General features: G+C 43.5%; 2 protein-coding genes across 3 annotated transcripts in view; one reads left to right on the forward strand and one right to left on the reverse strand.

Annotated features, from left to right (window-relative positions):
- The window catches only part of C2CD3 (C2 domain containing 3 centriole elongation regulator), an 83899-nt gene extending 69384 nt beyond the window's left edge, over nucleotides 1-14515 (reverse strand). The window contains exons 1-10 of one of the 2 annotated variants that reach the window (XM_032781138.2): nucleotides 14311-14515; nucleotides 12636-12905; nucleotides 11553-11710; nucleotides 10985-11199; nucleotides 10013-10248; nucleotides 8923-9055; nucleotides 7952-8083; nucleotides 5323-5467; nucleotides 4758-4936; nucleotides 2848-3072 (exon numbers count right to left, since the gene is read on the reverse strand). In XM_032781138.2, the coding sequence (XP_032637029.1) occupies nucleotides 2848-3072; nucleotides 4758-4936; nucleotides 5323-5467; nucleotides 7952-8083; nucleotides 8923-9055; nucleotides 10013-10248; nucleotides 10985-11199; nucleotides 11553-11710; nucleotides 12636-12905; nucleotides 14311-14380 (1763 nt within the window). In that variant the 5' untranslated portion in view covers nucleotides 14381-14515. Of the gene's footprint in view, nucleotides 1-2847; nucleotides 3073-4757; nucleotides 4937-5322; nucleotides 5468-7951; nucleotides 8084-8922; nucleotides 9056-10012; nucleotides 10249-10984; nucleotides 11200-11552; nucleotides 11711-12635; nucleotides 12906-14310 lie in introns of those variants that run through there. The other variant, XM_032781140.2, reaches the window with a different exon arrangement.
- A 70-nt stretch (nucleotides 14516-14585) lies between these two features.
- The window catches only part of PPME1 (protein phosphatase methylesterase 1), a 45026-nt gene continuing 34664 nt past the window's right edge, over nucleotides 14586-24947 (forward strand). Inside the window, exon 1 of the mRNA XM_032781143.2 lies at nucleotides 14586-14836. Coding sequence (XP_032637034.1) covers nucleotides 14739-14836 — 98 coding nt within the window. The 5' untranslated portion in view covers nucleotides 14586-14738. The remainder of the gene's footprint in view (nucleotides 14837-24947) is intronic.

A 24947-nucleotide genomic window follows, 5' to 3' on the forward strand; every position in this document is an offset into this window, starting at 1 on the left:
TCCATGGGTCCTTCAATATTAGTGGACTACAGGTTTTTTTATTGCATGCTTTATCTGAGTACTGTTGCTACTGAGACTCGGTTAAAGAACTACAGAGATGAAAATGAATTTATTCTCCAATGTAATGCAATATTGTTACTTACACAATATCCAAGAACAACATTTGTTAAATTAGAGTTAAGAGGTAGGCAGGTCTCCCAGGATCACAATGGGCATTTTGACTTCCCCTATGGTGATCTTCTGGTCTGGGAAGAAAGTCCCTGCTTGCAGCTTCCTGAACAGGCCAGTGTTCCAAAAGATGTGTGTGTCATGCACCTTTCTAGACCAGCCAGCGTTAATGTCCATGAAATGCCCACAGTGATCCAACAAGCATCTGGAGAACCATTGAGAAATACCCCTTCCGATTAATGTACTTGGTGGCTAGGTGGTTTGGTTCCAGAGCCGGAATGTACGTGCCATCTATTGCCCCTCCACAGTTAGGGAAGACCATTTGTGCAAAGCCATTTACAATGTCATGAACGTTGCTCAGAGTCATGGTCTTTTGGAGCAGGATGTGATTAATAGCCCCAAGCACTTCTGTCAACAACAGTCGACATTCCCACGCTGAACTGGTTAGTAACTGATAGGTAGCAGACTGGAGTAGCTAGCTTCCACAGTGAAATTGCCATGCACTTTTCCAACGACAGGGCAGCTTTCATTCTCATGTCCTTGCACCGCAGGACTGGGACAAGCTCATTACACAGTACCATGAATGTGGATTTCCTCATGCGAAAGTTCTGCAGCCACTGCTTGTCATCCCAGACACGTATGATGATGTGATCCCACCACTCAGTGATTGTTTCCTGAGCCCCAAAGTGGCATTCCACTATGGTCTGCATGTCCGTGAATGCCACAAGCAATCTTGTGTTGTAGCTAGTACGTGTGGCAAGATCCATGATGCACTCCTCTTGCCTTTGTAGTTTAAGGAATAACACCACTGCTACTTGTGACGTGTTAGTGAGAGCGAGCAGCATATTGATCAACAGTGTGGGATCCATTCCTGCAGGTGGAAGAGGCAGAGCGCACAGTACACAAACCGTTGAAAGATGGTGCCGAATGTGGACAGAAGCACAGGGATTGATGGGATGTAAAGCAATGCATCACGGAGCATCAGGACAGGATCCAGGATGCCCCAGGACCCTATCTGCCTTCTGACACTAAGAGTTGTGGGAAGAGGAAGAAATGCTCTGTGGGATAGCTGCCCAGAGTGCACTGCTCTGAATATCGCTGCAAGTGCCACAAGTGTGAACACGGTATTGCACAGGCAGCTGACAATGTGAACGCACAATAGTGGTTTCATTTCAGCGCTTTCTCAGCAACGCTCTAACTGCCAGTGTTGTAACTCTGCCAGTGTAGACATTTCCCAACTTACAGCATGTTTTTGGGTATCAGCCAGATATTAGCTTCCCAGAGGTAAAAGCAAGGCAAGTAACCAACACCCAGGCGGGTTGTGAAACAGCTCAGTGGTTTGAGCATTGGCCTGCTAAACCCAGGGTTGTGAGTTCAAGCCTGGAGGGGGCCGTTAAGGGAACTGGGGCAAAATAATCTGTCAGGGACAATACTTGGTCCTGCTGTGAAGGCAAGGGCCTGGACTCAATGACCTTTCAAGGTCCCTTCCAGCTCTACATTTCTATGATTCTGTGTGAGAAACAACCCATCAACAGTGTATTGTCCAGCAAAGGAGCTACAATGCAGTGACTCACCTGAATGAGGCTACACCAGGGGAATTGCTCAACCTTGCTTGGAGAGACTCAGCAATACCCTTAGACTTGTGTTTTCCAAACACATGGACTGAGGGTATAAAACAGACAGGACACATACTGGGCCTTTCTCCTTCACCCACCTACACTGCAAGCAACAACAACAGTGAAGACTTGATACTCCAACTGAGAGGACTGGCCCAGATTTCAAAGGAGAAATCTGTATTACTATAGATTGCGATATCCACTGGGGTGAGAAAAACTGCTTCTAGTTGCTGCCCAGTTTAATAGGGTTGAGAATTAAGACTGCATGCTTATATTTTATTTCTTTTGGTAACTAACTTTTTGACTATCACTTAATATCACTTAAAAGGTATCTTTTACAGTCAATGCATTTGTTTAATTGTTTATCTTTACCAGTGAGTTGGTATGAAGTGTGGGGGCAAATCTGCTCAGGTTTGACAAATGCTGGTGTATATCCTCTTGCTGCTGCTGAAGTGGTGAGCCAATTAATTAATTTGACGGTATATTCCTGAGGTACAGTGCTGGGGAGGATTTGGCTAATGCGTTTCTCTCTGTGATTCATGGGTGGCTCTGGGAGCATTCATGCAAAATAGCTGGGTGTGGGGCTCCACATGCTGTTGTGCTGAGTGATAACAGCGCCTGGCAGGGCTTGCTGCTGGTCACTAGCAAGGCATTGTGAGAGACAGCCCAGGCTGAAGAGAGTTAAGGGGGCACAGAGGTCACACAGGCCCAGTATGCACCCTTGGAGGATCCCATCACAGTAATATCTTTGATTTGACCAACTTCTGTTGGTTAGAGAGACACACTTTTGATCTTAAACAGCACTCCTCAACCACCTTGTCTCTCTAATATCCTGGGACCAATACAGCTACAACAGTGCATATTTTATCACTGTATTTTGTTTAAAAGTCTATGATGTGTTACTTTTTAAGACAAGGAGAGGAGGAGGAAAGAACCTCAGGACCCTGTTGAGATAAAGTCCATTGAACAAAACACCAGCGCTGAGAACCCTGGTTCCAAAATTCAACAAAGGCGCGCACGCGCACACACACACACACAAAATCATAAAAATACTAATTCTTACCGCTTTTTAGCTAATGCTGGTCTTGGTGGTTTCCCTGTGAAGCTTTTCTTGCCTGGTGTAGTCTGGGTGCTTTCAGGAGGAATTCTCAAGCTTTCAATTATGACTCTGGCTAAGTGTATTCGACCCAGCAATGCCAGCCTATCCACATTTAAGGTTATGGCTTGTCCTTCCTCTGTGCATTTTGTGGGAGCTTCAGAAAGTGGTAGTGGTCTAGCAGGAGAACAGCTGAAAAGGGTTAAAGCAGAGAATCTGGCTTAGACAAACAAACATTCATTGCAGCAAAATCCTAAAGGAAAAAACTGTAGGCTGGCAGGGTGTTTTTTTTAAAAAACGGTTCACAATACATGAACATGCACATTTGTTTTTTCACTGTACTACACTTTTCATCACAAGTTTTCTACTCTCGCTTTACAGTCAAAGTATGTAAACTGAAGATAATGAAGGTGGCTTCTATATTAAAATGTGTTATGTACTTAAAATATACACCTATATAAAGAAGGAAAAGTGCAGACGTTTTCTTTCCATGCAATTCTAACTGCATAAGACAGGATACCCTCCTAATTCAGCTCTGCAACAAGAAAAGGTTCAGGAAGCCTGTGACACTGGTCAGAGGGTGCAGATTCTGCAACAGACAAAGTAAGTTCACTTGTGTGCAGGGGACCAGCAACAGGCCTATGGACCACTTACATACCATGTAAACTCTATCTTGAGGGCTTTAGTGGTTTGTAGGCTTTTTGTGCTGCATCTCCACAGAAGTGAATTTCACCTGCAGAGAGTAGAATGCAATGATAGCAGCAGGTGTGGAATCTGGGAACAGCAGCACAGCCACTTAGAAAGTCAGGAAGTATACTGATTCGGGTTTCAAGAAAAGTTTAGCGTATCATTAAATTGGTTAACTGGATTACTGAGAGGTGTCACTGTAAACAGTGTATGAGACTGACAGTGAAGCTACTTCCAGTGTGAATACCGTATTGCTTGGTGTAACTTCCTCTCTAACTGTTTGACAATCATTTATGCTAAGAGTTTTATTTATTCTCTATTTTTTTCTTATTTGTTTCAAGTTTAGCTGTAGGTTTTATTGTAAGTCAGGCAAGATACCTTGAGCCTTCTGTTTATTTTTTAATGAAGCCTGTGGTAACATGCTTTCTGTAGAGGCTTTGTAAATAATGCATACATTCAGTTAAAAGAACACTGTCCTTTCAAATGCAGTTAAGAACTACCTTTTGTAAAAAACAAGCTTATAAAAAGTTTACATGCTCTTATTTTTTGTTTACTTGTTTTTAAATTCCAAGAGAGTCAGATTTTCACTCCTCTGCAATGCAGGCAGCCCAAATATTGCATGAAGAACTTTAAAGTGAAACTGGCTATTAACAAAAAATGAAAATGGAAGCGTTCCTCTTTATTATGCAAGCTAAAGGAAATACAAAAAGTAAACAAACTACAGAAAACAAATAGAAACTTTGGTTTAGAATATTTTCAGTTTTTAGTCATTCAAAAAGTGCAAATTATTATTAGAAAGATAGATACTTCTTTTGTTTTGCAAACATAATTTTAAACTTGACTGTATCTCTTTAATTTCTTAAATGATGTATGGTAACTCTCTGGATTCCATCATAAAAAAGGACATCAAATTCTTAATAAAACTGGTTATTCAAAGCACTGTTACACTATATGCAAGTGAAAGTGCGTGGGAGCGCAGTAGTTCTCAATCTATTTACCACTGTGAGCCACACGTGTTTCGTGGGCCGCATCCAATATTACCTGTATGGCCCTGAGGATGTCATGTGGGCCATAGCTGTGTGTTGATTGGGCCACAAGCTGTAGGTTGAGAACCACCGCATGATTATTGCTAATGGCAATTATGATTTGAGGCTACTGCACACCAAGGAGTCTGTAACTGAACTGTTCACCTGGATTTCATTTCTGTTGCCTTTTCTTTCTGATCACAGATGCTAGAATCCAAAGTTTTCTGTGACCTCTGATGGTTTCCGTGGTCACCTTTCACAAGCTTTTTTGTCCTGATTACCTTTTTAGATGATATAATATCCTCATCATCACTGAGGAAGTCACTTAAACTGGTATCAGACTTCTAAAAAAAGATATTGGAAAATATAAAAGTTTAATATGACCAGTGCCAACAAAAGGTACACAACAGTCACAATAAATGAGGGTGGGAAAAATAGCATGTGATCATGTAATCAGACAATCAAAAGCATACTCAGAGGGGACAGAATTAACGCTGTATGGGCAATCTTTATTCTGGCATTTCCCAATGAGAGTGCTGGACCGTCATCTTAATAATGTTATTTTATCAGTTTTTAATGTAATTTTGAATATAGTGGCAAACTTCTATAGGTTACATTACAAAAACGCCTTATAGATACTCAGACGTCTCTCTTCCTACTGATCTGATGTCTTGATTTTCTTTTACTATAGCACTGTGGCCTAAGCATCTTCTCCTTGTCCCCCACTTACATGAGCTGTGTAAAACAAATTCTCCAGCAGACTCTGGTCATAGTGAGGATCGTTCAGCTCGCTGTCATACACCTCACTTCCTGCAGAGAGAGATTCTGGAGGGGAACCTGTCCCATCCCAGAAATGCACAGGGGATAAATCAGCACTGCGGACACAAGAGGAGAAAAAAAAATATCCCTCTTAATATAGCAGTTTCATATCAATTCTAATTGCGTTGTTTATAGAACAGCCACCTTTATATCCAGATTTGAACTTAGTTGTGATGTTCCAACTAGCAACAGTGAAGATAGTGCCTAACAGTAATGAAGAGTTCAGTTAAGAGATATGGCACAGGCAGAAACAAAACAAGTTCCCCTCACAATGTGTCTCAGACCTGATCTGGACAGAACTCATAAAGCAGTGATACTCAGACTGAGGCTTGGGAGCCGCAAAGTGCCTCTGTAATGTGTCTACTGCAGTTTTTTGCAGCACATGATATTAAAACACCGTGTGATTTAATTATTAACCAATCTAACTTATTAACCTACCAGGATGCATTTGCTATATTATTAACCAATTGTAGAATAGTTGGTCAGTAATTTTGCTGTGAGACATAACTGTAAAAGAATGAATCGATACTACTGTGGCTCTTTTGGGTAATGCTGATCACTAATTTGGCTCCTGAAGCACTGAGGACTGAGTATCACTGACGTAAAGGGCATTCCATTGGCCAGAGTCTTTGGCCTTGCTTCTAAAACTATCAAAAGGGGGAAGGACTTAGAAGTGGTAAGTCGAATAAGCCACTGAATAGCTACCAGATAAAACAACTTTCGGTTACTATCAACCTGGCTGGATATCTGCCAGTGATCTACTGTAGAAGCGAAAGGCTTCATGCCCCATTACCAATGCCCTGAATTAAAAAGCATCCCGTTTTCGCAAACATTATTAATAACCTACTTTTAAAAAAGTTTTCACAAGATGGTATTTTAAACCTGCCACTTTTGTGAGATGAGCTGGTGAATGTCAGTCCACTTCCCATTAGAAAGCTCTCAATTTCACCATACATCTTCACCACATCCAAATGTCATGATAGCATTCAGACACCCAGATTTGGATGGACATGGAGAGCCAACTCTCACATTGTTCACTGGGAACAGGGTAAAGGTACATTAGTGGAATACTTCTTGAGCTCTGTTCTGAGGCTAGGCAACAACTGCATTTTCCAAGGCTGTCAGTATGATACCATTCACAAGCGTCAAAGTAAAATCTGGATATTCCTCCAATACTTTAGACCAGGGGTTGGCAACTTTTCAGAAGTGGTATGCCAAGTCTTCATTTATTCACTTGATTTAAGGTTTTGCGTATCAGTAATACATTTTAAGGTTTTCAGAAAGTCTCTTTCTATGAGTTTATAATATATAACTAAACTACTGTTGTATATAAAGTAAATAAGGTTTTTAAAATGTTTAAGAAGCTTCATTTAAAATTAAATTAAAATGCAGAGTCCCCCCAGACTGGTGGCCAGGACCCAGGAAGCCACTGAAAATCAGCTTGCGCGCTGCCTTTGGCACTTGTGCCATGGGTTGCCTACCCTTGCTTTAGATTGTTAAATAAAAGGAAGGGGAGTTTACAAAAAAGTGTAAAGAAAGATTTTCACTGATTTTGCTGGCAAATTTTTTTTTTTTAAACTTTCCCCCAAAGGGGGAAAATACAAGAACACAGTGGCAAGAAAACCAGAAAGGGAAACTGAGTAGAATTCTGAATCTGCAAAGATTTAAGCACGTTCTTAACTTTATATATGCAAATAGCTCCAGTGAAGTCAATGGTACTACTCATGTCTATTAAGTTTTTACTTAAATTTAACTTCTAAGTTATTAAATGTACTAAAATATATAAAAATCTTTGCAGGATGAGGGACCTGACTTGGCTTCACTATTTAACTGAGCAAAATGCAAAAAGGAAGCAATTATAAATGGGGAAAATTGTATATAATATCTTGAAAAGCCACTTAAAAGCCACATAAAACTGTAAAAGCAGCAAAGAGTCCTGTGGCACCTTACAGACTAACAGACGTATTGGAGCATGAGCTTTTGTGGGTGAATACCCACTTCGTTGGATGCAAGTGGGTATTCACCCATGAAAGCTCATGCTCCAGTATGTCTGTTAGTCTATAAGGTGCCACAGGACTCTTTGCTGCTTTTACAGATCCAGACTAACATGGTTACCCCTCTGATACATAAAAATGTAAGCAACGCTTTGGATTTAGCGTGGAGAAGAGGCAATTTAATAACAGGGCAAAGAGTAAATATAACTAGTGCCACTCTCTATTTTGCTTGAAGTCTAGATTGTATATTTTTTTGCCTAATATTTGCCCAGTATCTCTGCCAGATACAATCACTTTGCACTGGAAACAGTGCTTAGTCTTCCAACAGCATCAGCAATATTGCTTGAACAAGACTCTCACAACTAAGGTGGGCACAAACTCAAAGTGTAAAACACTCTCTCTTATCACCACCTGATAACCTAGGACTCCAAAATATTTCCAAGGATGCGCTGACTCAACAAGAATCCCGTATAATACGGGAGGGAGATATCTGGGTCATTTTGGGAATGTTTATGATAACATCTCAGTGCATGCCATGGCACTCACCCGCCCAGAAGTAGGTGTATTGCTCTTTTTTCAGCATGAGAGTCAAATTCTTGACCTGTGTATTCAGAAGCTAGGAGAAGAAGTGGATCTTCAGTAGTGGATATGACATCAGGGTCCAAGGTTTTAAGGCTCCTGGATGACAGGTATTCCAGTGAAGAGGAATCAGGAGGAGGAGGAGTAAGGATAATAAGTGTTTCTGGTTTGTTCTAGATTTTATTCATTTCAGCTATCAAATAAACAGATTTTCTCTTATTTAGCACAAATAAAAACCTATATACAGTGTGTTTCTATTTGCATTTTAACTCCTTAAGTACAAAAAGGATAAATTCTGTTATATAACACTAGGTAGATTTTGCTTCAAGTTACAATTTTTGATCCAAACTTGTAGGTATAGTTTAAAATTTTCCAAAAGTGCTACCCAATCCTGCAGTTTAAACATAGCAGTTGCAGGCTCTCTATGCTTTTTCTCATTCTCTTTTTATTTTTTTATTTTTTAAGAGTGCTCATGAAAGGTACCTGATCAACATTCCTGGGAAGACTGAAATCCTCTACTTACTTACAAATCAAATGTAGCGTATGGAGCAGCGCTGCAACTGTCTCCCTACCAACCTGCCTCAAACTGTGGGATCTCTTTTAGGCCTGATTGGGTATCTCAGCCTCTAAATTCATGTAACCTTTTGACTCTGCTTAAACTACCAGCAAAGGTCCCAACTGTGGATATCAGTGCATCATGGACAGAACTACTCAATCATATCAGACAGATCACTGAATGACCTTCAGATGGTATTGACGTTAAGTCATTACCAACATGGACTGGAACTGGTGAGGTGAAATGTAGGTGCTTATTCACACCAGGGCTTTAATTTCCCTTGTTTGAATAAGAATACTGAAAGATGTGACACAAATCACAGCATTATAGGAAAATATGATAATGCCTTGGAAGTAAAAAACACTCCCTCTTTCAAGCTCACTTTGCTGTTGCTTTGAAGGTCTCTCTCTTTACGGAAGGATGTACTTCATTCAACTCAACATCAGTATCTGGGCTGAACTGCATTGCAGAAACAGCCATGGCATTGCGGAGTTTATTGCCTTGATCCAGAAGAGCTGGAAAATAAAGAATAAAAACTCAAAATTAAAAATGAATTTAAAATATAAAAGCCATGTGCACATAAAGTAAATATGCCAGATGTAAGTTTTATGTCTCTATCTGTCATTATAAAGAGCCTTTGATATATTGGAGATTAAGTTTGCTATATATCATAAAGCATATAACACAATGGGGAGTAAGAGGGAGCAATCCTACTTCAGCCTTGAGCACCGGGCAGTATGAAGCACAACTCGCTTGTGCTAGATAGACTGAACCTGATGGTGGGGAGAGAGTATGGCAGGTACAGTTGCCAGATTAACCCATGGAAGGTTGGCTTGATATCCAAAGGTTTCTCACTAGCAGTCCAATTTCAAGATTTCTCAGTAAATACAATGGATTGCTCAGAAGATTGGTAACAGGATATATGGAAACTTCCACTGTTGGTTTACTCATCTCATTCCAGCTCAGGATGACAGTGAGCTAATAATACTACAGCCCGACAGCTGATTTGGTGGCCCATGGCAACTGAATTAGTGATCTAAGTCCATTCTTATCAAACAAGTGCTGATAACAAACAAAACACAAAATCCCACCACACAGTTTGCACTCTTGATAGCCATCTCAGCAGGTAAATCAAGGATTAAATACGCTAGGAGACTGATATTCCTTTCCTGTTCCTCCAGGTCAGAGATGAGGTAGTTTGTACAGCTGCTGCCCATGATATACCTGTTCTATGGATAATCAGACCACCTGCCACCAGCACTAAATTAAATCTTTTTTATGTATTAAATATAAAAGTGTTCTGTCAGTTTAAGTTCCAAATACTGTCTCTAGAACATTACATGTAACGCTTACCCTGAAGCCTTTAGTCCTACAAACGCACCAGTTTGTATCACATGCCAGCTAGCTGAAATATTAATAAGCTTGTACAGCTTCAAATGAAACCTAAACCCTGATGGCTAATATTTACAAACCTGAAAGGAGGTCTTTTGTAGTTGGGTTGTGCAAAGATAGTACATGTGCGTTACTGTGGCTCCCCATAGGTGTTCCTGCTTGCAATTCAAGATCAGAACTGTTGGGAAATGATGCCTGTTTCTTTGGAGGATTCACTTTTAAATTTTCATCTGGTAAAATCAGACGCTGCTGAGACCCAGAGAAACTGTTCTTTATGTTCTCAGAATTCTCTTGAAAGAGCAAGTGGTCTATTCCTCTATTTAAAAAGATAAAGTTTAGTAAAACCCTAAGTTGATTTGTAAATATAGTGCTCCTCAAACTCTGTGCACATTCCTTAATCAGAGTACTGCATCCCCCTCCTCAAAGAAAAACGTGACATATTTGTATTTGGATACACAGAGGAAATCCTGACTTCTGTTCTTACACTTGCACCATGAAATACGCTGACTCAGATTATAATTAAAACAGCTGGGCCACATCTTCAGCTTATGTAAACCATATAGCTCCAGTGAAGTCAGTGGGGCTCTGCAGGTTTATACCAGCTGAGGATCTGGCCCCTTATTCTTTTCCTAGCTAGATGCCTAATTACAACATGATTTAGACTACACATGGAAGTACTTCTTAATCTATAAAAGTCATACCTAAGGTTGTAAGAAAGCTGTGATGGTTTGGTTCAAAAATAGCAGCCAGTTTGTTAGAGTTGTGGTTGTGGTGTGGTCAGCACAAAAGACACACCATGTGTTCCTGCTTGGCTCTTGAAGGTAAGCATGATGGAGGGGCAGTTGGTCCAAACTTGAGTGAGTGGCATTGTGACCTGGAGCATGGGGTCACAATACCACTCTAATTTGTAGAAGCTATATAAAGTTGCTGTTTCCACAACAAAATTGCGGCCCATGATTTTCTTACAGACTTAGTCATAAAAACACTGCTGCTGCTTAATAAAACATCTGAAATGAGAAGAAATTCCTTTATTTTATCTGTAAAAAAGTTACCTTGGAGTAGCGGCCCTGCTACTGTTAACAGACTCTCTTCCAGCCATACCAACCGGTCCATGTAGTTGTGCCGGAGCAAGAAACGGAGTCTTGCTGGATTCAGTCATTCCTCTGGTTCCCTGAGCAGAAGCAGCAATGTCTAAACTCACATCTGTGGTTGGGATGGAGCTGCTACTGTCATAGGTTTCAGACAAGGGCTCTAAGATTAGAGATACCTGAAAAGACAATGTGAGAAGAATGTTTTTTAATTAAATGCCCCAAACATTCTATGGTTGTTTTACTTTCCATATTATGTGGCATGTTGCATTTTCAATATTAGAGGCTATGTATTTGATACAGTTATGTCAGATACTAGTTTAATCTCTGGAATATTTACAAGCAGTTAGCTCACATTACACATTTTCAATCAAAGGAATCAGTTTCTTCAAGGGAATATAGCCCAGGGGCAGGACTTTCAAAACCAAATACTTAAGGTTAAATATAGGTTTAGAAGCCTAACTCTAGGCACCAATTTTTTTAAATCTTGGCTGGCTCAGATGAGCTGGGGAGAAAGAGATTTCAGTACTACCTGTAGTTCTCCTAGTTTTTCAGATGTTGGTGAAACAATGGTGAAAAATCCACTGATTGGGTGGCTTGGAGATAGTTGTGATAGTCCATTGATTTGAGCTCGACCAATTGGAAGATGGTCAGGTTTGGTCTTTACCTCCAGTACAAGAACACCCATATCTACAGGAGACAGGAACAGCTAACTTAGATCTGGTATAAGACAACATATTAAAAAACAAACCTCTTTGTGAACTACAATAATATTGCAGTTAAAATTAGGGCAGTCAATTAATCTCGTGAGGTAAATGCAATTAACTAAAAAAATTACCATATATACTTGATCATAAGCTGGTTTGTTTATAAGTTGACCCCCTCCTCTCCAAAGATGGAGATGGATAAGTACAAATGGAATTTTTTTTATAACTCATTCATAAGCCGACCCTATAATTCAGGGGTCAGCAAACTTTGGCTCCCGGGCCATCAGAATAAGCCGCTGGTGGTCCAAGATGGTTTGTTTTACCTTGAGTGTTCACAGGAACTGAGGTAAACCTAAGCAAAGAAAGTGTCCCAGCACGCCCACTGCTTACCCTGATGGGCCGAAACAGCAACTGGTGAGGAAAGACCCCAATCCTGCAGTAAGATTCATACAAGTGTAAGGTGATACAGAGTTTGCTGGAAGATTGGGGCCTTAAAGTTTTTGGTTTTTTTAAAAGGCACTTGACAGGATCATTTTGTCTTCATGACATTTCAGCTGCAAAAACACAGGATGTTTATTGTGACAATTCTTTGACTAGAAGACACAGAGCTTTCACTCTGTCTCTTGAATATTTTTGCCATGATCAGTTGACAAGGATATTTAAGAACATCTAGTAGCATGAGATAGCTTTTTATTCTGATGATTCTCCTGAGAGTTATAAACATGCAATACCCTTTGAAATATCAAACATGAGACACTACATAAAACCATCTTTTAGATTCACTAAAAATAAAATTAAGTTATTACTTATTGATGCACTTCCCAATTCCTGCTGAAGTCTACTGAATTGATGCCATAATACAAACAATTTCAATTGCAAAATTAATACAGAGGATACAGCTATTGTACCTGTCAGGTAGGAGGCAAACTGTTTTGGCCCACAGCGAATTGCATAGCGGGTAGTGGTTTTCACTGCTTTTTGCTCAGTCTGTGAAGTATTCCTGGGATTAAACAGCGTACCATCTGATGTCTCCCCCCACCACCTCACCCGGATGAGAACGGAAGTAGGCGGTTTAGACACCATCCATAAGATTTTACTGACTGTTAACTTGAGAAAACAGCGCAACTGGCCTTCAACAAGAGGTGGTAAACTTGTAGAAGGGGAGATATCACTGATACCTGTGGAGATACAACACAGTATTAGTTCTCGAAAATATAAATTCAAGTAGTATATTTGAGACGCAGATCACTTTACAAAGTTAAAAAAATACCTGGAGTGTACCCTGTAAATACGTCTAATATTCTGTGCTATACTTAGGGTTACCCTATAGATATTTAGAACATTATAGTCTACAACATTTGTGCACTGCAGATTCTTGACATGACTGTAACACACCTGCAAAAGCAGCAGAGTCCTGTGGCACCTTATAGGCTAACAGACATATTGGAGCATGAGTTTTCATGGGTGAATACCCACTTCTTTGCTGCTTTTACAGATCCAGACTAACATGGCTACCCTTCTGATACTTGTAACACACCTGGTATTCACATACAGAATTTGTTGCAACAATTAACATTCACACCACCACTGACTATGACTGCTCTGCGCAAAGCCATCCCTTAGTGCCAATGAAGCTGGAAAGTGCTGCGGTTACAATTGGTCTGTTCAGTACTGCCCTGCAATGTCCCTCACCATCCTTCAGTGAGTGACCTCCCTGGATGATGGAATGACATCTTCCACATCCCTTCTGCATTTCCAGGGTGCCCACCATACGCATGGAGCCTGTCTTGACCCAAGTGTGCCCTTAGGGTACCTGTTGCTCCCACAAAGGTACTCCCTATTACCTAACTGACTTTAAGTAATCACCAAAACCCATACGGGACTCCCAGCCCTCTGTCACACCTCAAGGGCATGACACACCACATTATAATCCCCAATGGCCACTACGCACCTACCGCACCAGTAAAGGTAACTACCACTTCCTGACAGGGTGCTCAAGGTACTGCCACCCCATTATCCAATCATGCTATGGAGGGTGCTACCACCCTCTCCTTCAGATGCCCATCAGAGGATCTGCTGCCTCTTATGAGCCCCACAGCACCCACCACTGCACGCCCTACTTCCACCAACTGCTCACGGCATCCACCGTGTCCCCCCAGGGTACTGCTCCCTCTCCCCGCCCAGCCAAGGCACCTACCGTGTCCCCCCGCCCCCCGGCACCGTCTCCGCCCCTCCTCAGCCAGGATATCTACCGTGTCCCCCTCTCCGGGTACCACCCACTCCCGCCCAGCCAGGGTATCCACCGTGTCCCTCCCCCCGGATACCACCCACCCCCTGCCCAGCCAGGGTATCTGCCGTGTCCCCCCGGTACCGGTACGGCCCCCGCCTCGGGTATCTGCCGTGTCCCCCCGGTACCGGTACCGCCTCCGCCCCTCCTCAGCCAGAGTATCTACCGTGTACCCCCCACCCGGGTCCCACCCACCCCCTGCCCTGCCAGGGTATCTACCGTGTCCCCCGGGTACCGCCCCCAGCCAGGGTATCTACCGCGCCCCCAGAGTACGGGCTCCCGCGCCGGGCGCTCACCTCTCCTCTTGCGGGAACCTCCGCCGCCTCCCACCCTGGGAGCGGGGCCCTTCGGCCTCTTCTGCTTCATCCCCCAGCCGCTCCCCCGCGCCAGGCCCGGCTCCCAGCCACCGCCGCTACCAAGCAACCGCCACCGCCTCAGCCCGCCGCGGGGCGCCCTGGGACACGGCGGGAAAGCGGCGCACAACCGGAGAGATTGACTACAATTCCCAGGGGGCGCTGCGACCCCGCTTCCGGCGTGGGGAGATTGCGCGAGGGTAGGCACTTCCGGCAGAGACGCTCCCACGCCAGTGAGTCGGAGGGGCGGACTCTATTTCCCGTGGTGCAGCGCGGCGCGGCAGGGGGTACTTCCGGCGGGGGGGTGGGTGCAGTTGCTGCTGGCTCGGTTGGGGCGATAGTTGCTCTCGTGTGTCTGCCTCTCCCCCGTCATGTCGACCCTGGAGAAGCACCTGCACCTGGGCCGCCTGCCCCCCAGACCCGCCGTGCCCGGCGGGGGCGGCCAGTCCGGCTCCAAGATGCGCATGGGGTAGGTGGGGGAGGGGCTGGGGTGTGGAGGGGAGCTGCGGATTTTAGCACGGGGGCGTTGGGGGTCGGCAGAGGAGAGGAGACGAGAGGAGGGGAGGGGCCCGTTTGCCGCGTGGTGGGGGATTGGACGGGGCCGCCACCTCCCCAGGTGCGGGTGGGGGACGGGCAGAGGGGGCGCGGTTGCGAGGTGGAGGGGAGGAGGTCGAGGGGCCGTGGCGGAGGTGAATGGTGAGTGGGTAGAGGGAGGGAGGAGGGCGAGGGGAGCCGGTGGGTGGAACTGGGATCGGAGGTGGGGCTGTGGGTCCGGATGTGGCGGTGTAGAGGGTATCGGCCAGGAGGGGCGCGGGGCGGGTGGAGGGAGAGGGCTCGACAGAGGAGGCGAGGGGCCCGTGGCGGGGGTGGTGGGTGGCGGGAGGGGGAGGCCGAGGGCGCCGTGGGTGGGTGCGGGGGATCGGCAGAGGGGCGAGGGGGCCCGTGGGGGGTTGTGGTGGGTGGAGGAAGGAGGAGGCGAGGGCGCCGTTGGTGGGTGCGGGGGGATCGGCAGAGGAGGCGGGGCCCGTGGCGGGGTGTGGTGGGTGGCGGGAGGGGGAGGCGAGGGCGCCCGTGGGTGGTGCGGGGGATCCGGCAGAGGGAGGCGAGGGGCCCGTGGCGGGGTGTGGTGGGTGGAGGAAGGGAGGAGGCGAGGGGCGCCCGTGGGTGGGTGTGCGGAGGGGATCGGCAGAGGAGGCGAGGGGCCCGGGCGTGGGTGCGGTGGGTGGGTAGAGGGAGGGAGGAGCGCGAGGGGCCGGTGGGTGGATGGATCGGTAGAGGAGACCTGTGCGGTTTTCGTGTGGGGTGGGGGCATCGGCAGAGGGCGCGCGGAGGGTGGAAGGGAGGAGATCGACAGAGGAGGCGAGGGGGTGTGGTGGGTGGAGGGAGGGAGGAGGTGAGGGGGTGGGTGGGTATCTCGAGGGGGCCCGTGGGTGGGTGCAGGGGGATCGGCAGAGGAGGAGAGGGGGCCCGTTGCCTGGTGGGTGGGTAGGGTTTGGTAGAAAAGATGAGGGCATCCATTGTGGGGTGGGCATGTGGTGGTGGTGGTGGTAATATTTGAAATTATTGGTATTGATATAGTAAACCACCAAACACTAATTTAACCATCAATTCCTTTATTAAATCCAAAGGCCAAATTATATTTATACCATTGCTCCAAACATGCCTAAAAAGCCTAACTAATAAGCAAGTTACTACATCCAAACAGTAACCAAACATTTATAAGCATTTGATCACGATATTTACAAATGGGCTAAACCTAGGGGTGCTTAGATGCATGGGTTTCGAAGTGGTCAGGCAGGTTTTAGCAATGAACCCCTTTAAGAGTTTACTTTTTATACTCTTTAACAAACAAGTGATGTCATCACCCATTACTGACTTCAACTAAAAACCAATTTGAGACAGTTCACCCTTATTTCCAATCTTAATCCAAATAAGGTTTACAGCCTCCTTTCTTCGCAGGGCATTTCCTTATCTTCTCCATGCCCCTCCACCCAGCAGAACAGAGGGAAGGTTTGGGCTTGTTTTTTTTTAAGACAGTTTTTGTTACTGTAGCTCTTTATTTTATTAGTTACTCTCGAAACCATACAACCTTCCCACACTACAAGTAATACTACTTATTATTTTTACAACCTTCTTTAACTTGCTGGTTGGGGCCTTCTTTACAACACACACACACTTATTAAAGTTAGCTTAAGTTTGATTCTTTAATTTTATACTTATCCTGCGGGGGGATTGGCAAAGGGTGCGTGGATGCTGGTTGTGTGGTGGTGGTAAGGATTGGCAGAGGAGGTGAAGGTGCCCATTGTGGGGTGGGTGGGGATTGGCAGGAGAGGCAAGGGTGCTGGTTATGGGCGAGAGAACATTTGGGACATTGGCCTCAGGCATGGGATGGGAATTCTAATACGTTAACTTGAGACGTATTTCAGCAGTTTGAATAGTTTCCCTGGAGGGTGACTTTATGCTAATACTTTTGATGTTTCTTGTGTGTTTTTGTTGGAAATTCAGTTTTGAACCAGGATGTTCACAAATGCTTATGAGATGTGTCTGGACCTAATTTGTCAGACAATCTTTCTGTCTATATGAAGAGAATTAGACAGCTGAATGCCTGTTTATGGTAAAGAGCATCTCCTTAGCTTGGCATAGGCAACTGATTTGCTTCTTACTCAGAGAGATTCTATTAACTAATGCACATTGTCTAAGTTGGAGCTAGTGTTCCTTCTACCCAACTGACAATGATGAAATAGTCATGGTTTGAAACTGGGGCCTACCTGCTGCCTTTTCCTTTAACTCACTTGTCTAATTGAATACACTCTATCGTTAAGATCCCTCAACGTCCTTCTCTCATGAACAGAGCCTGGTGAAGTTCAATATTTCAGGACATCTCTTCATTTTCAGCTATGAGTCTTCTCTGAAGCTGCTTGTTATTTGTGAATGAAGAAATGCTCTCTTAACTGGTGCTAACTCTGTGCAAGTTTAGCTTAAATATTATTACCCAGCAGGAGTCTACATGAAGCTGGGCAGTAGGCGAACTCTGCCAGGCGCGTAAGTCCTTGCTCCTGGGAAGTGACAATCTGCCATCTGGGATGGCACAACACAAAGCAGACAGGTAGTATCTTTATAAACAAGTCTAAGTGTATAATTTGAGAGCGAAGGCCTGGTCAACACTTAACGTTTACAGCAACCTGGCTATGTCACTCCTAGTGTGAAAAATTCACCCCCTGAGCACTATGGCTAAGCTGACCTAATTCCCAGGGTAGATGCAGTTAGGTTCTTCTGTCAACCTAGCTGCTGCTCCTTAAGGAGGTGGATTACCTACATCAATGGAAAAACCTTCCATTGACACAGGAAGTGTCTACACTGCTGAGATGCAGCTGTACTGTTGTTGTGTAGATGTGCCCTGAGAGAGAAGGATTGGCCAATATTAATTATGAGGCTGTTTGAAGTGTAGGAGGAGGGATGAAAGAAAGGAAATGGCTAGGAAAGCATCTTGGCAGGAGCATAGTGACAGAGGGGGAGATGATGGGCTGGAGTTAAGGACAGTTTTGAAGGTGGGGAGAATAAGCTTGAACTTTTATATGGTAGAAAAGGAGGTGTCCACGGTAAGGAGATGATTATAGCAGTCACAGAGGAATGTGGTCTTGGCAGTGGGGTTTTGGATGACCTGGATGGGGAGAGATTATAGCTGTGCAGATTTGGAGAAGAGGAGGTTAGCTGTAATCACATGAGTGCACAGGCTGTATGTGGAGATGCTGTAAAATAGCAAAATTTGGTCAGAACCCAGATATGAGGGGCCAGAGACAGGGTTGGGCGCTGGGGAGGACAGTGTTGGTAACGGTGACAGAGACTAATGGATAAGTAGGGGGCTTGTGGAAAGGCAGTATGTTTGGGTGTGCACGTTACTGGCTCAGGTTCACTTCCAAACCAAAGAATGTGCATGTTGCCTCCACTTAGGCCACGGATGAATTTAGTTGGAATTTGAAATGATAGCACAAAATCCAGGCAGAAAATGATTGTACAGAATGAAACAGAGTATGCAGAGTAGCGTTTTGTATTTCTCTACCATCTTTTCTCTTAAAAAATGGCAATGCTTTATGCAGATGGAAAGTACCATTGTCACAAGTTTTGTATATGGGGAAACCATAGCAGAGAGGAGTTACGTGATTGGCCCATAGTCTTCCAGTGAGTTAATGACAGTCATAAATATAACACAGAGGTCCTGACAACCCTGGGTCTAACTATTCCTTAGTGATCACTCACAATAACTTCCACTTCTGCACCCATATTTTTGAATTTAGCTATTAGTCCCATGTTTAAGGTAACATTACATTCTTTAAAAGGAGGTTAAATAGTGATTAACAAGGGGAGTGTAAAGGATTTAATTCTACTTTGGATGTAATTTGTAGTGATTCTTAATCTTGCAGCCTAGGTATTGTGGTGATGGGCTGTTCAGAAGTACAGGTAGTTAGACTCTCTACCCTTTTCATATACTAGTCAGGTGAACAGAAAGATCTTTCACCCTGATGTACGCTAGCTGTTTCTATTGAAACAACTTTTACTAGTCTCAGATAGTTTAACAGCATAACTGTTGAATGAAACTTGTTAGAACGAGGTCTACTGCCACTCCTATCAAGTGATGCCAAAGTCTTGTATATTTTTAGAGGCTTAAACTATGCTATAAAAATGTCCTCTCTGCTGGAGCTGTCATGTATCATGTCGGGGAGGGGGAGGGGGAGGATGTTGCTAACTCAAGATTGTTAAAAACCAGTGGTTTGTTTTTCTCCAAATTTAGGAGTGTAAGACTTGCCACACTGAAAGAGAGATCAGTAGATCATCAAGAATAGGATCTAAACTGGGGCGGTGACTAGTAGCTGATCCTTCAGAAGAAGGTAAAGCCTACTCGTGTAATACAATTGGGGGTGAATCCTGTGAGGTGCTAGCATCATCGACTTCTGTTGACTTCAGTGTGAATTGATGACATAGGCATAGTGCCCAAGGCCTGATTCTAGGAGGTGCAATGCCATTTATTGGTTGAAATCTCCTATCAGATGAGTACAGGATATAGGCTTTACCCTGAAGCATGAGATCAGATAATTTACAAAATTTAATTTTGTAAGCTGCTCCTCTGTGATATTAACAATTCTTTTGGCATCTGCAGGTGGAGGGGATGTTTAAGTAGATACCTTGTTACTTCTTGAAAATGTATATTTTTTTTTTGTGTGTATTTACCTCTGCAGAAACTTTTCACATAGTTCTAAAGGCTCTCTTAACTTTAGGCTTATTCCATTCTATATAAATGAATGATATGCAATAAAACTTACTCTAGATCTTAGTTACTTTGTTTTCAAAGTTTCAAATAAACATTAATAAGCTATACTCGTTAATATTTTTTCATAATTCTTTTTAAAACTGAATTGCATTGAAGTGTTTAATGACATGGCTTTGTACCTAAAGCAAGGAGTGTCAGACTTAAGAATTACCTTGTACTTTCCACGGAAGTAGAAATGAGAGAATGAAAAAATCTGCAGTACATTTTGTTTAGTTACTGCAGAGGTCTTAGGAGATTGAACAGTTTGTGTTCGTATCAAATGTTCTACTGTGGTACAGAAGGACTTGGAGTGAATTTAAAAACTGCCACAACTTTACTAAACAAAAGTCTGAAAATGCAGTCCACCTGTTAGAGAAGTTTTTGTATGTATCTGCTGTGAAATCTTTTTGACGAGGTTTTAATAAAATGAGTAGAACTGAGTGACTTATCAGAGGAGAATACCTGTCTGGAGAGTGCACCTGGCTTTAAGAGCTTGCTGGTGTCTGTTCTCTGACATGCCACTGGGTTGTAAGACCCTTGAGCAAGTCCCTTAACTACCAATTTCCCCATGTGTAAAATGGAGCTGCTTACCTACTTCATAAGGATGTTCTGAGGATTAATGTTTAACACTTAAATCCATTCCTTCATCGGCCTTTTATTTAGCTTAATTATGGTATTTTGCATTTAAAAAAAACCCCACCCTAACGTTCACACTTCGCAAAAAAGGATCTTTCAGCCTTATTTTATATAAACCTTCCCATTTCTTGTCCATCATCTGTCTTGTATTTACATTAAATATATAACTTAGAGTCTCGTCCTATACAGTTCTTTTATGGAAGTTGAAGGGACTGAGGAACTTGTATTGGGTTCACATGCTGTAAGCACTTTGGCAGGGAGCCTGTCTTAATTCTTTCCTTTAAAGCACTGTGCACACCTATGGCACTATAAACAAATGTTAAGTAGTTGCTCTGAGATACTCATAAAGTGTTTAGTTAGTGCTGCTATCCTACTTAGGAGACCTGTAACACTTAATATTTAAGTAAAATATTTATATACACCAATATTTTTCTGGAGTTAAGTCTGTTAAAAGCAGGATAGAAATCAGTTTGCAATCCTATGTTGGTCTGTTGTGCTACCACTTCTGTCATGTGGTTCCTGAAGGCAGGTGGCTCCAAAATGTTTCATTTTAATAAACATAATATTCAGAAACATTTTCCTCCATACATGGGGTGGTATATACTTGATGTCATGGAACCTTTCAGCCTACAGACCAAAGTGGCTACAATTTCTTTTGATGTTAACAATTTTCTTGTTCTTTTGCAAAATGCTGGTACATTGTGTGATGTATCCTTTGCATCACTACAACAGATTCCTAAATACCCAGCTTACTGACTCTTTTTTTTTTTAAATTTTTGACTTGGAACAATAGTAAGCCTAGTAAGTTCTGGTCACTTCTTATTCTCTAGTTGATGTCATGTTGGCTTTGTTAGTGTTTCTTGCTTCACTTCATTGCAGTTTTGATCTCTGTTAACCTGTGATGAATGAATATATCTAGTAATTTCATATGGTTTGAAAATACTTGCTGTTTATTCCTGGTTAAGTCTTGCAGTTAAACCATATAGATGGAGTGCTTCTTACTAATAATACTGCTTAGCACTTCCCATCTTCAGAGAGCTTTCAAATCTCCTCTGTATATGCTCTGGCTAGTGGAACAGTAAACATTTGAAGCTGTAAAATGTGTAGAGTTATCAGCGCCCCCTGCCAGTTTTTAAAGTTTCACAGTCACAATTTGCTATTTAAGTGATTTTTCTGTCTCCTGTTGCTGTGTGAAAGGCCCACACAAACAAGTAGACAATGACTGACCATACAGGGAAATAGTAAAACTGACTATAAATAAAAATATGCCTCGGTGCAGGGGGCTGGATTTGATGATCTCTTGAGGTCCCTTCAAGCCCTATTTCTTTGATTGTATTATGTTACCTCACCCGCCTCGTCTCTCTAATATCCTGGGACCAACATGGCAACAACTAAACGGCATAAAGAAAGTGCTGTCAGATGTGCAAAGTAAAACTATAAAACTTTTTTCTCTAATTTTTTTTTGTTTATAATCATCTTAGATATTACTTGGAACAAAAAATTGACAAGCATGTGAATTTTTTCTTTTTAAGTTGATATGATACCTTCTCATCATTTTGATACATCTGTTCACTTGGAGAAGGGTTGGGTTTAATTTTTTCAAACTTTGGAATAGGCCCAATGGAATCTGGTTAGACTAAGTGCACCTCTACCCCGATATAATGTGAATTCGAATATAACGCAGTAAAGCAGCGCTCCGGGGGATGGGGCTGCTTTACCGCATTATATCCGAATTCATGTTACTGCAAGCGATTCCTCTGCGCCCGCCTGTTACTTTCTGTGGCCCTCCACGGGGGTCCCCTGCCCCAGCTCACCTCTGTTCCGCCTCCTCTCATGGGCGCGCCACAGCTCTGCTGCTTCCTCTCAGGCTTGCTGCGTCAATCAGCTGACTGGGGTGGCAAGCCTGGGAGGGAAGGGGGAAAACTGGAGCTATGGTGTGGTCATGGGAGGAAGTGGAGCAGAGGTGAGCTGGAGTGGGAGGGCCCCAGCAAGTAACGGTGGGGTACAGAGGAACCACTCCCCGCTCCATCTCGTCTTTGCCTCCTCCCCTGAATGCGCCGCCAGCACTCCGCTTCTTTCCCCCCACCATTCCAGGCTTGCCGGGCCATGTTTGGCCCAGCAAGCCAGGAAGGGAGGGAGGGACAAGCAGAGCGGCAGCAGCGCACTCAAGGGTGGAGGGCGGAACAGAGGTTAGCTGGGGTGGGGGGGCCCCTGGGGAGGGCCACAGAAAGTAACAGGCGGGCCCAGAGGAATCACTTGCTTCCTCCCTACCCTGGTATAACACGGTCTCACCTATAACACGGTGAGATTTTTTTTTTTTTTTGGCTCCCGGGGACCACATTATACTGGGGTAGAGGTGTATCTTAAAATGTTAACAGGCTGATTTCCTCCCAATAACCCCTCTGCATTGCTCCCACTAGACCTTTGACGAGGGAGAGCTGACTTGCCTGTCTCATCAGTCACTCAGTCTGTCAGGTGTGACTTCTGAGGTGTTGTGGAACAGGTTGTGGGAGGTGGAAGTGGAGTGACTTGGATCACTCCAAGCAAATAGAAAAATGATTTACGAGGGAATTGATTTCTAAAATGGGCTATACCTGGAACCAGCTAGAGCGAATGGCCCAGGATAGAGGACTCTGGAAGTCTGTGGTTGGCGGCCCATACTCCAGTTGGGGTGACGGGCGTGAGTGAGTGAGTGATTTCTAAAACAGCCGTCCTTTAAATAGTGGTTGAAGATGTTCTGAAAAAAGCATCCCTCTGACTTGATGTTATCCATCTTGGGAAGGAGTTGATGAATTCTGCTGTGTTATGGAAGTGTAAATCTAATAACTCAGCAGGTGTCAGTAGAATTACTCCAAATTCTCAGCAGTGTAATGAGAGCAGTGTTTGGCCCTGTGAGATTACAGATGAGCACAGCCATGTAGCAGGAATGTAATGAATCCTTTGATCTGTACTTTAATTTATGAATAATGGTAGAATTAGTATTTAAATAACCTGAGTACTGAAAGGTTAAAATGGCTGCTGCAACATAGTGCTGGCTGGCTTTAACAAAGCTACAAGATGTACATTTGATTTTTCTCACATCTTAGAGTGCACTGCATCTCTTTCTGCTAACTAGCCCCTTCACAGACCCCTTGTGCTAGTTAACTCCAAGGACATATCCTTTTTTTCTGTCCATTCCCCCTGCTAATAGAGGATTGCTAGAATATGTTGTCCCGTCACATTTTAAATATCTCAAACGGTGGAGGTTCCACTACTTCCCTTGGAAAATATCTCTATCCAAACATTAACCTTTTAAAATTTGGACTTGAAATATTTACCAAAGCTCACATTGTCAGAGGCTGTTGCAAAAGATAAGGTGACCCCCTCCCAGTGAGATGCAGGGCAACTTCCTGGCAAAGAGCCGAGTCCTAAACCCAAGGTAGTAGGTTTCCTTTCATAGTGTTCTCCCTGGGTCCTGCTTAGATGTTCAGTCTTTCATATCAGCCTCTGGTTAATAGGCATCTGGAAAAATCTGAAAGCCACCTCTTGATTGTTGGAAGGAAGGAAGAAGGAACTTTTGCTAGCTTAAATTACAGTGTCTTCTGATTGCTGCTTGCAGCAGATTTGGGATTGGGAAGGAAGTATTGCTATCCCTTTCTCCTGACCTTGGTTTCTTTGATCTCCCCACAAATATAAAATCAACTTCATAAAATCATCTTATTAGTCAAGAATCAATGATTTATCTGGAATATATATTTGTAGGTGTCATAAACAGATAGCTAAAGGTTAATGTTTTTTCCTGTAAAAGGTTAACAAAGGGAACCAAACACCTGACCAGAGGACCAATCAGGAAACCGGATTTTTCAAAGCTCAGGGAGGGAAGTTTTTGGGTGTGTGTCTTTTGTCTGTGAGTCTGTGCTCTCTCAGCTCTGAGAGAGGATCTCTCTACCTTCAGGTTTTCTAATCTTCTGTTTCCAAGTTGTGAGTACAAAGGTAGAAAAACAATAGGCTTATATTGTTGAAAATAAAAAAAAGGGGGCTTCATATTGTTGGCTTTGTGGGTTTTTTGTCTGTACCCTTAACTGTGTGCCTAGTGTGCTGCCATGTTTTAAAATGGTATTTTCTTTTTGGATAAAGACTGTTTATTCATGTTTTCTTTTACAGCCAATACCCCTGTGTGCTTGATGGGTGCATCCTGTATTGATACCGAAGCCGATTTTATGTAACTGGTGTTTCCCTTTTTTAGATGAAGCTTTTCTTGTTTTGACGCTGTTCTTGAAGTTCTTTTCTCTGGTTTAGGCTAAGGAACAAAGGGAGGGGGAAATCCTTTGTGTCTAGACTTGGCTAACGCTTTGAATAGTTGCTAGAATGCCTCTGGGTGACCGGGGGAGAGACACTTCCATTCTCTCTGGGTTTGTGTTTCTAAGGAATTTGACAGCAGGTGCGAAGATCTGTTTCCAAGGGGTAACCCAGGGACCGCAGTGGAAGCGAAGGGAAGTGGGTTATTTCCCTTTGTTGTGAGACTCAGGGCATCTGAGTCTTGGGGTCCCCCAGGGAAGGTTTTAGGGAGACCAGAGTGAGGCAGGCACTGAAATTCCTGTCTGGTGGCAGCGATATCAGATCTAAGCTGGTAATTAAGCTTAAAGGTTTCATGCTAACA

Source organism: Chelonoidis abingdonii, chromosome 1 (genome assembly GCF_003597395.2).
Source record: "Chelonoidis abingdonii isolate Lonesome George chromosome 1, CheloAbing_2.0, whole genome shotgun sequence".
In the NCBI taxonomy this organism is placed as follows: Eukaryota; Metazoa; Chordata; order Testudines; family Testudinidae; genus Chelonoidis; species Chelonoidis abingdonii.